Here is a 14002-nt window from a genome sequence, read left to right as displayed (position 1 = left end):
GGCAGTCCTCAGCTTCCAATGCAGTAGAGAGATCCCAGAAGATATGGTCTAAAAATGACCCTCTGGAATTCGCAATTCATTGGTAACTGCCGATAGTTTCCATGGGGAGGTAGCAGCAGAAGCCAGATTGCAGTGGCCTGGCTGAGAAGGAAGGAAAAAAGAGAAGTTGGCGCTCCAGGAGGCTGCAGAGTCAGAGGAGGAGTTTTTAAGGCTGAGCGAGATTGGAGCATGTTTGTTAGCTGAGGGGGAGAAGCTATTATATTAATAGTACGCTGGGAGGGGTTCGCAATTCAGGAGAGAGGAGATAAACAGCAAGTTTAACAACATCACATGCTCATATAATGAGTTGCAAGCAGCTTCGACCTTCATTTTTGTCAAGATTTTACCTTTTGGCTATTTTGATTTATGAGGAATAACTTTTTTAAAGTAACATGGAAAAATTAGGAGGTTATAATAGATTCCTAACTCTTGTTTTTACTGCCTTTACTATTATAAACCCTGTGGTGGGATTTTTATTGCCTGTAATTTCAGGTGACCTAATTACTTGTAAGTAGCCAGACAAGTTATTCAGGTCCCTCCCAAAGGAGCCAGAAAACATACGAGCATCCCACTAACATTGCTCACATTTTATTTAAATTGTTTCTGGAGGGATGAATAGGGGGTTGTTTGCATGTCTGCTGCGGTTTTTTTCTCTTTCCCTTTCAAAAACACCTTTACTGTCCAAAAGCTGCCTAAGTGCTTGGGCTACATCAGACAGACATCCCCACCCTCCCCGACCTCACGTCCAACAGACAAACGCAATTAACATAATAAATTAGCGAATTATGTAGTATGTTAGAAGGTGATCATTGCTACTAAAAGTCTGTAGATTTTTATAGCATTGTTAAAAGATAGGTATTTTTAATAGCTGCTCTCCCTCTGATTGGAATTTTATTTTTCCCTCTCCGAAGTCTTTCTAGTGGAGTTTAAATAGTTCTTCCACCATAAAACTAAACTGAATCTTTGCAACCAGAAATCATTTTCTTCCACTGAACCCCCAAAGCGTTCTGTGCCTTTCTTGTGCCATTTGTCGCTCCCTCCCTTGCCCCAGAGTTATTTGTCAACATAATTTGTCTCGGAGTCTCCTTCTCAGGGGCAGCAACTGTGTCATTAGTCAGTCTTTGCTGTCTCCATTGTGCCTAGGACAGTGGCTTGTACCTAGAAAATACCTAGTACGTTGGGATAAATGAAGGTTCTCATTTTATAAGGATCTGAGTGTGTGGCATGACAGTTCATAACATCGGCCATAACATTCACAGACTTTGAAATTAAGTAATTTTGAGGTTTTGACCTATATAAAACATAATAGCTTATCTCTGATTATTGTAGTGCAGCATTAAATATATTCTTCAAAATAAAAAATTATAGTTTTAATTTTAGGAAAATAGCCAAATCAATTACAGCTACTGTTTCAGGAATCCAGTGGCTCATCTTAGTACAATTCCTGGCATCAGTGTTGTTCTATTGTTTAGTAGCCATGAGCTAAGCGAGATTACGCATCATGCTGGCACCTTCATGGACCACGCTTTCTGATTTCCCTGAGGATAAAACACTTTCTTCTCTAGATATGAGAAATAGGAGATTATTTCACAGCCTACTGCATATACATAAAGCTGTGCTTCTATATCTGTAGAAAGCTTATTCAGATTATAAAATTAAATGCTGCTGGCAGTGACACAGTGCAAAATGCTCTCTGGTGAAATGACTGGGCTGGACATAGAGCTTCACCCTCTGACTCACTCATCTCACAAAGGCCAGCACAGCACTTGGCAGGCACCTTCCTCCTGCTCGGCGGGTTTCAAGTAGACCCCATGAACTGGGTTTATTCCTCTTGGAGGTCCACGTCTCACTTTTTAACAACAAATGTTTCATGGAATACACTGGGTAAGACATTAGGTTAGGGAGAGCTAATAATCACTGATAGAATAATGCTAATCACAATTTCTAAGAGCCTGCTGAGCATATGATTATATCTTTATCTTTACAAATAGCCCATTGTGGGACCCTATCAGCCCCATTTGACAGATGAGGACACTGAGAAGTTAAATAACTGGCCCAGGGTCACATGCAGCTCGTATGTGATGGAACTGTGACCTAAACACATGTCCCTCTGACTGCAAGTCCCTTGTTTTGCCCACTCTGAGATACCCCTCCCCTGGCAGGGGATTTGAACTCTGGAGGACTACACCTCACTCCACTTTTACCCAACCTGCGCTTGTCCCACGGTGCTATTCCTCTCTCCTGAAAAGGGCCCAGACATGGAAGACAGGCTTGCAGTCAAGCTTTGGTTTTATGATTTTGTGGCCTGGGGGAGCTTCTTTATTTGAAATGCTTTATAAATTGAAAGGCACTGTTCGATGTGCAAGTTGTTGTTCGTATTTTAGTTTATTTTGATGAAATAATGTCCAGCTCTCCCTCACCATACTTCTCTTTAGAGGTAAGCCAGCGATTCCCCACAACGCACCCCAACGGGCGTCAGATCATGCTCACCTACCTGCTGCCCTGGCTGCACAACATCGAGCTGGTGGACAGCAGGCTCCTCCTCCCGGGCTCCAGCCCCAGCAGCCCGGAGGACGAAGCCAAGGACCGGGAAGGAGAAGGGACTGCTGCTCACGGGCTGAAAGGGAATGGCTGGGGCTCTCCGGAAGCCACATCACTCGTCCTGAATAACCTCATGTACATGACAGCCAAGGTAAACTCGGGGGAAACGTGCCCAAAATAGCAAAGTTTTGTCATCAGAGACAACCCTGGATTAATTGAACCCCGGGCGGCAAACCCAGGGAAAATGGCATTTACCATCTAAGATCACACGAATGGGGATGAAGGGTGGTGACGGTTGCACAACCTTGTGAACTGAACTATACACATTAATGCCACTGAACTATACACAGAAAAATGGTTATGAGGGTTAACTTTACATTTGTACATTTTACCACAATTAAAAAAAAACCCTAAAATTTAAAAAAAAAATCCCATGAATAGGTATTGTGTATGACTGATTTGTGCGTTATAAATTGCTGTACTAAAAGATGGCATCTTTCTGATGAATGGCCATGTTTACCTCTTCTTATGATTTTGAGATGGCCATGACCCTCAAAAGTACTATTAATCAAACATTTTATGTCCGTACATTTTTCACGTGTCTCCTGGGCCGGTTTTTATTTTCTTTGCTACAGTACGGAGATGAAGTTCCTGGGCCAGAAATGGAAAACGCGTGGAACGCACTAGCCAACAACGAGAAATGGAGCAACAACCTAAGGATCACCTTGCAGTTCCTCATCAGCCTCTGTGGGGTCAGCAGTGACACAGTTCTCCTGCCCTATGTAAGTGACTCTCCGACTTTCAGGAGTGATTGTTCCTGCTGGGGCTCCCGTGTGCAATTTGCAAGTCAGAATGTGCTCTTTGCTCCACCGAAAATAGAGATGCCCAGTTATGTTGGTCACGCTAATCTCCCATGAGCTCATCGAAATGTTACATAAAAGTTCCCTTCTGCCCCCCAGACGCAGGGGACATGCGCTAGTGATGCCTCTGTCGTCTCCTTGCTCTGAGCCTTGGGACACAGAAACCTATTAAAACAGAGGGTGGGTATTTTTCCAACGGTCACCAAAAGCTGCCTTCTATAAACATTAGACCTGTTATGTAAGAGACACTAGGTAAAGCATCATATTATCACTAATAAAAATGCTTCATGTTTACATCTTGATGCCCTTAAAACAGAATAAAAACGCAGAGTATCCAGGTTTCTGTCTTCCAATTCAAGTGGTAGAAGAGAGATTTAAGCAGAGAGAAATCCCTCTGAGATGGTGGATATTAACTGTTGGTATTTAAAGGTGATAGCATCACCTGAAGCGCGAACTCAGTTGGCATTTCTGTGCTGGTTGTTTTATGAGAGGTTTTACGCCTCCTGCTGTTTCAAGCTACATAAGCCTCACTGTAGTTCACAGGCCTCAGGCTGGACTGTGAGGCCTACAATATCTCAGAGTTTTAATCCAGAGTTATTTCAAAAACTTAAAACCAAAAAACAGTTAAAACTCGTTTGTTTCTAGAAGGGAAGAGAATAGCAGGAGACTGGATTCCTTTTAAACAAAAATAACTAGCAGTTTTTTCCCAGGATTTGTTATAAATAAAATTCTTTCTGAAGATAAGACTTGAGATGGCAAGTTTTCAGTTTGTATAGAATCCACATGCCCCCAAAGTAACTTTTTTAAACTCCGCCATGAGAAAAGGTAAGGCCTTTCACAGCACACTCCTGTCAGACGTGCATGTGAAGAGAGGTGGATTTTAATCCAAACACTCGGTTCATCCTAGGATACACGAAGATCAGCTATCAGGTAGCTCCTGGGTGTCGACGTACTTATCTAAATGAGCGGGTTATCAGCCTAGCGTTTCTGTGGACTAGGCTCTGGAAAACATCGCTTGTTTTCTTCTCAGATTAAAAAGGTGGCGATATACTTGTGCCGTAATAACACCATTCAAACCATGGAAGAGCTTCTCTTCGAGCTACAGCAGACGGAGCCGGTGAACCCCATCGTCCAGCACTGCGACAATCCGCCCTTCTACCGCCTCACCGCCAGCAGCAAGGCCTCCGCCGCAGCCTCCGGTGGGGAGAGGGGCCGCTGGGCACATGTCTCGTCACGGGTCCCTGGGTTTGCCTTTATGTAGATCCCTGAAAGGATGAGTGTGCGCTTGTTACTGTTTCTTATTCCTGTGGAGATATTCGATTAAGAGATGGCTTAAGAAGTGCTGAGACTCTTAGGGCATTGCTTAAGTAATGAAATGATTCTATAAGGATGACCAATACCAGTGGCCCAATACTCCTCTGCCACAGAGCTTTTTACTTCAGGCCAGTCCTAGGCAGGACACTGGAGTCACTCAGGAATGTCATTTCTGGACCCTCCCTCTTGTATTTATGGGATTCCCTGGGTTAATATTCTCCCAGGGTTGACCAAAATACCCCTCAACAACATTGTCACTCTCAATAAATTGGTGTGTTGGCGTTGTTTCACAAAATACATACCATCATCCTAAAATTCCTTGAAGCTGGCTCACCTTCAATTTACCTAACATTATACCTGCCTTCCAATTCCTCTCCTCTGCTAGTCTCTCATGTTTGCCCTACACTCTGCTGCCCCAGCAACACTCCTACAGAGAAGCACCAGCCCAAGAATCAGAAGCTCTAGGTACTTGGACTTGCTTCACTAGCATTAGTTTAATAACTCCTGGACCCAGAAATCCTAAAGCAGCCAACAGCAGAGCGACTACTATAAATAAGCCCGTTACCTAAATGGCCAGGAAGGAAATGTTTCAAGAATGTTGTAGCCTGGCTTTACAAGAGAGTAAAGGAATTTGGTTTGACCATAACAGATGTCCGGGATTCTCCCATTTCAGTGGTGTAGGCTTGGAAGTTTGTTTAGAATATCTGAGATTGTACAGAAGAGGTAAGGAATCTTTCAAACATGAGATTTTATGGGAAATCCTTTCCTGGAATCACTTGAGACTTGAGCTTGATGCTTCTGTGTACATGTTTTTGAACGTTTTTCTTCTAATCCTATCTACAGGAACCACCTCCAGCAGCAACACCGTGGTTGCTGGCCAGGACAACTTCCCAGACGCCGAGGAGAACAAGATATTGAAAGAATCTGATGAAAGGTCAGTGTACAAATCTGACTTAACGTCCAGTATAACTTTCAGCAGTGGTCTATACAAAGGCATCAATACCAGTTTGTGAGGTTTCATAAATTATACACATACACCAAAATCCGTCTTTGTTTTTAGAAACACAGACTGACCTTCCGACTCTCTTCTATACATCCCTAAAGATAACAGTTCTTCCCTCACCAAGTCAGAGAAGAGAAAGATAAATAGGGGTGTTATTCTGGTGGCAAAATCTCACTCACCTCAGGGCTTAATAGTGGGCACAGACCGTCTGGAATAGGAGGGAATTGCCATGTGAAATGTTCAAATCTGCTTGTTGAACAATTTCTTCAGGATAGAGTAGATGTCTTGAGGTAAGTTCTGTGAAACGTCATTCTTATTTTATTTTTGCTTTCTCATGTCTTGTTTAACCAGGAACCCTGTCTTTTCTGCTAAATGAAGTCTCCATTCCCTTTATATTAGCACTTCAATGACATTAATAATATTTCTCTCACCCACATCTCTGCCTTCTCATTGCCTATGAACTACTCATAAGTGAATAAAATCTGTGTCAGTATTTCCCGTAGTTGATTGTGAAGAGCCGGGAGAGAAACCAGGAGAGAGAAACAGAATTCAAATTAAAAAATAAAAATCAGGATGACCCTCGTGGTGTTGGAAACGCCTTCATCTGAGCATTTTATAGTGAAACGTAACGAGGGAGCCCTTTCACTTGAGAAATTAGTAACAAGGATGAGACGTTCACAAATTCATATTAGAGAAAATGTAAAGGATCAAATAATGAAAATAATTCATTTAGCCCAAAATGGCCTGGGAAGCTCAAAATTCTCCCTGAGTGTCCTCAGATTTCATCAGGTGCGCTAGAATACAGCAGAGGCTAAAATGGAAGATTACGTGACGTAGGACTGTCTGTCTCTGCAGTTCCGAAGGCTCCTGCTCTAATTCAGGCACCTGCCGGCTTCCTCACTGCCTCTCTGGGCTGCTGTGTGGCCGCCAGCCTGACGCCCATCTGCAGGGGCCTTCCTCGGACTGGAAGCCCCACCCTGTGGATCATAAATTATAGACCCTGTCCTTCACGGTTCTCCCATAAAGGCCTTTCTTTCTTTCTTGGAAGGGAATAAAGGTTTTCATGCTCCACACATCATTGAAAGTGCAAAGTTATAAATTAGCATGTTTTTTAATCTATATTTGCTAGTACCTTCTTTGGAAAACCACCTCATGGTAAGAGTCACATTTCTCTAAAGATATTTTACTTTCTGACTGGAATGTAACATTCTTGATCATTTATTTAGTCTGAGTTTCCTATCTGAATTTTATTTGAGGTACAAAGATAATAGATTTCCACACATTAACGTCTCATTACAAAGGCTTCTTAAGGACCAGAGTTCTGAGTGTCCTGCCTAAGTTTTTAATTGTGGCCTTTGGCCTTAAGAAGACAGTTGTCTCCATAATATCAAGATCAGAGAGCACCTTCCAGAAAGGTTGTCTTGTTTAGCTCTGGCTCACCTGCTCTGTCACTGTATCTCTGTTGGCCACCAAAAAGCCTGAAGCCATTATCTGCTTATTTATATTTACACATCAGATTCTTTCATACTGACCGTATCTGTCTACCTATAAATATATTGATTGATCATATTCATCTATATATGCACAAACGTACATATATGAATATTCTGTCCCAACGGATACCACTATCCATTGATCATATATTCCATCTGCACTATTTCTCTACTGTATTCTTTCTTTTCCATGAAAGCAGGCTGGGACCTGAGCCTAAAATTCCTTCTTTCTCTTCAATCTACTTACTACCCTTCCTTCCCTGTAGTCCCTGCCACGTTTATTTATTTATAGGTACTTGTATCCATGCTCGTCTCAACCACTAGATCGTAACTCCTAGAGAACAGATACTATATGTCTCTTACACACATTTCTATCCTCAGTGATTAGCGCACTATGCTGCACACAGTAGGCATTGAAAAATGTTTGTAAGTCAATGAAAATAGGAGAAACTGCACAGCCCCGGAGGTACATAAGCCATCTGAACACCGTCCAGCCTCTGCTTGTCCCTCCGCTCACTAATCCATCACAGGAGACAGTGACTGATTCTGTTCTTTTTAGTCTTTGTAGGCAGAGTCTACAGAGACAATGTCATTCAGGAACAGCACCTGGGCTGCTGTCACACGGCTCCTGGGAGTCCTCTTCAAGGACATATTGTTGGTTCCAGGGAGTGCCATGGAGTTGGGCAAAGCAGCCGCCCTGACACCATGTTCTTTCCAGCTAGATTAATGGTTCATTAATGTGATTCTGGGATATTTAATAATACCATTCCTACTGGTAAAAACAAACAAACAAATCACATAGCTTATAGTAAACAAATCACATAGCTTATAGTAAAAGATCAGTAAAGCGAGGGTAGGAACACGAGCCGAACTACGAGGAGGGTGAGATAATTGTGTCAAAGGTCCTAACTGAAGAAAACTACAACTTATCATTAACCTAACTCTGAGGCCTCCATAGCCAAAGTAAAAAAAGAAAAATATAGCAAATTTTGTAACTTTCACTGTATTTTTTTTAAAAAATAAAATATTCATCAGAAATTACTAATAGAAAGCACCCCTAAACTCTAAGAAAGATTCATTATGTTCATTTTATTAGACAACAAAATGAACATAGATTTTTATTAAAATAGCAGTTTATAGCAATTTTTAAAACAGGCAGAAATGATCTTCATAAGTATTTTTAATATATCAACCCTTAGTAAAAACCTACTATAAATTTATAGTCCCACAAAACGATTTTTCAAAGGAAGCCAAAGCAATAAACTTTACAGCTGGATAAATTTTTGATGATCTGTGTTTGAAACAGAAGTAGAGATTAGATAATCTCTGAATTGAGAGTATTAACATACATTAGTATATATTAACATACTATTAATACAGTGGCCTAAATATTAATATGAGCTAAATCTGCAGGATAAAACTTAGGGAAACAGTTTATCCTTCTAGTTTTTCTCTTATTAGAGCTATTTTCATATGTTTCTTAAGACATGTACCTTTGATGTTAAAAGGATCTTCAGTCTACTTAATCCTTGAAACTCTTGGAAACTCTAGAGAGACCAAACCCAAAATAGGTTTCTTCAAAGTAAAGGGAAATAACAGATTTTCCTCTTGGGAGTCAGCTCTGTGCTTTTTCTTTGTCAAGCGTACATTCTGCTGCACTGTGGTTTCGTTTTCTCCAGCACGAGGGGAACAGTCTGGAAGGGGCTTGTTCCTCCCCTTCATTCAGCCCTACCTAACTCTACCTAACACCCCTTTAGATCTATCTCAAAAAGGAAAAGAGAAAAATTGCCATCCATTCTATCATTCTTCCCTGCCCGGGCACTCCGAGCACAATTTAAAACCCAGTGTACATCACAGTTCATCTGTAGCTAGGGACGCGGCGGGGCTCTCCGCCTGATGGAAATCTCCAGATGAGGCCTTCTTTCATCACCTGCTTCTGTTCCTTGCCGAATGATGTATCAGCATCAATAGGATTAAAGAATTTCTTCAGAAAGTAATAGGTTTGTCATTTTTCTAATTTCCTAAGTATCAGTCTGATTTAGACTGGTGCGTGGCCTGATTTGTACAGAACTACGCAGATGTCCTAGATATTCTGTTTTTATAGATTCACAAGGTAATAGCCCCAAAGATATGACAGTGTAGAATGTTTGAAGTCACTGCAGAAAAAAAATGGTGGCATCAGGAAGAGGGGAAAAAAGCTGTTGCAAATATCTAAGTGAATAAAACCAAAGTTAGTATAGTCTATTACATTTCTATAATTCAGCAAATCTAAATCACTGATGCAATATTCTGAGGTTATATACCTGGGACAAGGTGGGCATCTTAATGGCACATCCAGTACTTTTCCCAAAACATTATTCTCTGTACATTGGTGAGGACAGCTATAGCCCTGCATCTCTCAGTGTTCCAGAGGGAAATAGAGTGTTGAACTGTTACGAATTAAGTCAGAACACCCAATTGGTGATGTAGGGAGACACACCTCTTTGGGCTTAAATTTTCCAGATATTTCTAGATAGCCTTAGTTCTTTGCTAGCTGTATATATGTTGAGTAGATAAAACCTACCATATATCATTTTATATAATATAAATATAAACATACGATTTTGCCCCTGAACCACACCCTTCTTCTACCTTATAGGTCTTTGGATGATAAATATGCTATGATTTGAAAGCCTTCAGTGCCTGAGACAAGGCTTTCTAGAAGTCCAGTAGGAGCATAATAATTAATACCTTATAGTTGGATAGTGTCTTGCAGTTTTAGAAATACTGCCACATCATTTCTTCGAATCCCCAAAACAACCCCAATAAGATAAAAGGTGAAGTGTTATTGTTATTCTCTTTTTGCAGTTGTAGAAACAAGTTCTCCAGACAGGTAAAGGCCTTGACCAAGGTGACAGAGCTAGTGAGTGAGACCTCAGTCTTAGAGCCCTGTGTCCCATGCTGGGAGGCAGCATGGCACGGAAAGCAGCCTGCGCTGCCACCTCCCTGTGGTTGACACTGGACAAGCTGTTCAAGCTTGCTCATCCTCAGTTTCATCATCGTAAAGAAAATAATGCTTAACTCAAAGATGAGAGAGCAAGACCAAATAAGATAATGTACACGAAGTTGCTATACTTCAATTTTTTTTCTTTCTTTTCTGATTACTTCTTAACAAGCCATGGGAGAGACCAGCCAAAAGAGTCCCTCTGGTCCATGCTGTACCCCAACCACTACCTTCTGAACACTCTCAGGCTATTTTAAGGGAAACTTTAAAGCTGGGTAAAGTCCAAGATTAGCTCTGAAACTATTTTTATGTATTTCCAATTCTGTCTACTTTCACTTGTTCAATCAGCCAGGAAGTATTTACTGACTACCCACTGTGGGCCAGGCTATATGAATAAGGCAATCATATTATTCCATATCATGCTCATGTTCTTTCCAAAGCAAATGGTACCATTTTCCAGTTCAATTGAAACATTAGCCTTAAAATTTTTATCTTTTCAGGGTTTGAACCTGTGTTTTTGAGCAGAAATGACCACTGGCCCTCTCAAGAAAAAAAGAAATATTTGGGGTATAATTTTTACAGGATTTCTTTAAGGAAAGCATTATTGGAAGTAGCAGCCAAAAAATCAGCCACTATGTAATAGTATCCATCCATGAGTAATAGCACATACATACACACGTCAATATTTCACAACTGTTGTTCTTGTAATTGAAGGTTTAGTAATGTCATCAGAGCCCATACTCGCCTCGAGTCAAGATACAGCAATAGCTCTGGAGGATCGTATGATGACGATAAAAGTAAGTACCAACAGGCTGGTGGCTTTCAGGTGGGATGCAAATGGTCAGAGAATGAAAAATGAATATTTTTATTATTCTTGGTCTAATTACTAAAAAAGGCTTATAAATGTTAAGCAATCATTTAATCCAACAAGCACAGAGTCAGCATCTTAAAAGTTTTTTAAAAGCCAAACAATGGATAAATCAAAATTATAAAAATTCATATTACTACCCAATGCCATGTTTTTATATTTTTGGCATTTTTCATTGGTGAGGCACTTGGGAAAAGGCCAGTAAGACATTGGCCCATTAGAAAACAAATGGTGCGGTTCAGTTTTTCAATCTACCTTGAGAGTGGGTTTAGCCTTGAAGCTTTGTGATTCTGTTCACTCAAGACAGAACCTATTTTCACCCTGAATCTCTCAGCAGTGTAGTCTCAATAGTGAAAACCTTGCTCAGCTGGGAGATAGCTTTGTTACAGGAATTTCTTTTGGCAGTTGGGAAAACCGAAAAGGTCAATATATTCATCGATTTTGTTTGAGCCCTGGACAGCTTCTGTAGATACTGAGTAGATATGGGGTATGAATTATGAGATATGGTCATGAAATATAGGAATTCTGGAACCAAAGAATGTTCCCAGTGACATTTCCTTAAATATGCTAAGGAAGTCAGTAAACTGTCTTGTGGGATGTATTTTTCTATTTTGACAGAAATTGCAAATATAGTGATAGGTCATGAGTTAAGTTCCTTTTGTAAGTCAATGTATAGGTCTTTGTAGTTATTGTGTTGAATTGTTTTGTTTTCATGGGAAATGTGCAGATTCAGGTAAGAGCTAGGTGGTTATAATGATGCCACATTTCAGCTACTTTTGCTGTACTTTCTGAATGTACAAACAGGCAGGTCTTCTCCATTCAAAATACCAAGGGAAGGAGTGTCTGAAATCCATGTGTAATTGTCATGTTATAGCTTAGGTTTCAGCTACTTTCCTATAAGACTTTCCTAAACTGTCAATAGGAGGTAAAAATAAAGCTGTTCGTGTTTTCCTTCCTTTGTGTCCCAGCAGAAGACTACACTACCCAAACACTAAACAGTCAAATCTGAGCACTACAGACCACTAGTTCTAGAAGGAACAAGATTTTAGAGATGAGGAAAACAGTACCTGAGAAATGGAGAGTTGTTGGTTCAAGAAAAGTTACTGTGGCAATATTTGGTAACCCAAAATTGGAGTACAGAATAATTGAATTTTAGGCCACCTTAATTCTCCTCAGCACGTTTTTGCTGATTGGATATAATCTGAGAACATCATTGAAACAAAGAATAGTATATCCTTTCCTAACAGAAAACTCACAAGTTGTTTCCTTTTTATAAATTCTTGAATAGTCTCCCTTTTTTACTCCCCTTTCAAGTTTTGTTGAAGAGTAGATAATTACTTAGAGGTACATTTTGCAACTAATTTATGCCAACAGTTAATTTGCTGAAAATAAGTCATTCTGTAGGTGATTTACTGAGAGTTAGAGGTGAGATGAGTTACTAGTGCACCTGCTTTAAATTATTTCCAGGCTCAAGTTACTGTGGCCAGGCTTCACGGTATAGAATTCTAGGGTGCCAGTTGCTCATTTATCGCTGTATTAGAAAGAGCCAACTGTCACTGTTTCTGAGGGACATCCTGACCTTACTAGCTGAAACTCCCAGAGCTCACGTCCCAGGAGAAGTGGGGTGTTCCTGGTCCTAGTGCCTGTTCTTGTTCGAAGCCTCAGTTGTCGCAACAGGAAAGCATCCCTTCCACCGGCTCTGCTGACTGTTAGGGCCAGTGTTCTACATAGGACCAGCAGCATCACATCAACAACCTTTTACTACCTTTCAGAAGCGCAACCAAGAAAAACTATATTTGGGGAAAATTGCCTAAAGACAATATAATACATCCTTCTTCCCAATACGTGAAACCTATCCCAAGATTAAGCCCACTTGTCTGAAGCCACATGCCTGGGTCATATCATGTGTCCCCAGGGGAATTGCTTGTCTGGAATGCGCTGGCCTGTATTGACAGCATGTTAAGAGATAACTCCATGAACTGTGTCGCTGTGCTTGCTTTAAAGATATTGTTATGAAGTTAATTCACTGAACAAATATGTATTGATCCCCTACTACATGCCAGACGCTGTTGTGGGTAGTAGGAAAAACAACAGTGAACCAAATGGAGAAAGTCCTCACCCTCCTGGAACTTACATTAGAGTGGGGGAGGCAGGCAGAGCTGCTGAATCAGAAACCTGTGCACAGAGGTTTGGGGAGCCGAGAGGGACTAGAGCAGGGTGAGGGGTACAAAGTGATTGGGTGGGGTGGATTTAAATAGAGTGGTCCAGGCATGCTGCTGTGATAAAGTGATATTTAAGTGGAGACCCGAATGAAGCAAAGGAATGAGCTATGCAGCTGTCTGGGAAGAGCATCCCAGCCCTAGGGAATGGCAGACATGAGGGCCCTGAGGCTGGATGGACCCAGCCCAATCACAGGACCACAAGGAAGCCAGCATGACTGAGGGGGAGTGAGCAAGAGGCTGGTTACAGGGGATAAGCCAGGAGAGGAACAGGGGGAAGACCTTGTAAGGCCTCAAAGGCCACGGCGTGGATTTGTGGGGAGCCACTGGAGAGTGTTGTGCAGAGAAAGACACAAGACTAAACTTGTTTTAAAAGAATTGCCCTAATTAGCCGGGCATGGTGGCACATGCCTGTAATCCCAGCTACCCAGGAGGCTGAGGCAGTAGGATCGCTTAAGTCCAGGAGTTTGAGGTTGCTGTGAGCTAGGCTGACGCCACGGCACTCACTCTAGCCCGGGCAACAGAGCAAGACTCTGTCTCAAAAAAAAAAAAAAAAAAAAATTCATGTGTTAAAAGAATTGCCCTGGCTTCCCTGTGGAATGTAGACTGCACAGGGGTGAGGAAGGAAGCAGCAAGACAGTAAGGGCTTCTCTTAGTAGCCCAGGTGAGCCGGAGTGGAGAC

General features: G+C 41.4%; 1 protein-coding gene across 3 annotated transcripts in view; it reads left to right on the top strand.

Moving 5' to 3' along the window:
* FRY (FRY microtubule binding protein) overlaps nt 1–14002 on the top strand; it is a 398737-nt gene that overhangs the window by 322008 nt on the left and 62727 nt on the right. For all 3 annotated transcript variants that reach the window (XM_069467740.1, XM_069467739.1, XM_069467737.1), the window contains 5 exons: nt 2475–2731; nt 3216–3362; nt 4471–4639; nt 5598–5688; nt 10948–11030. In XM_069467740.1, the coding sequence (XP_069323841.1) occupies nt 2475–2731; nt 3216–3362; nt 4471–4639; nt 5598–5688; nt 10948–11030 (747 nt within the window). The remainder of the gene's footprint in view (nt 1–2474; nt 2732–3215; nt 3363–4470; nt 4640–5597; nt 5689–10947; nt 11031–14002) is intronic.

Source organism: Eulemur rufifrons, chromosome 4, assembly GCF_041146395.1.
Source record: "Eulemur rufifrons isolate Redbay chromosome 4, OSU_ERuf_1, whole genome shotgun sequence".
NCBI classification, from domain to species: Eukaryota; Metazoa; Chordata; class Mammalia; order Primates; family Lemuridae; genus Eulemur; species Eulemur rufifrons.
Note: the sequence above shows the minus strand (reverse complement) of the source record. Positions and strands in the feature narration are given on the sequence as shown.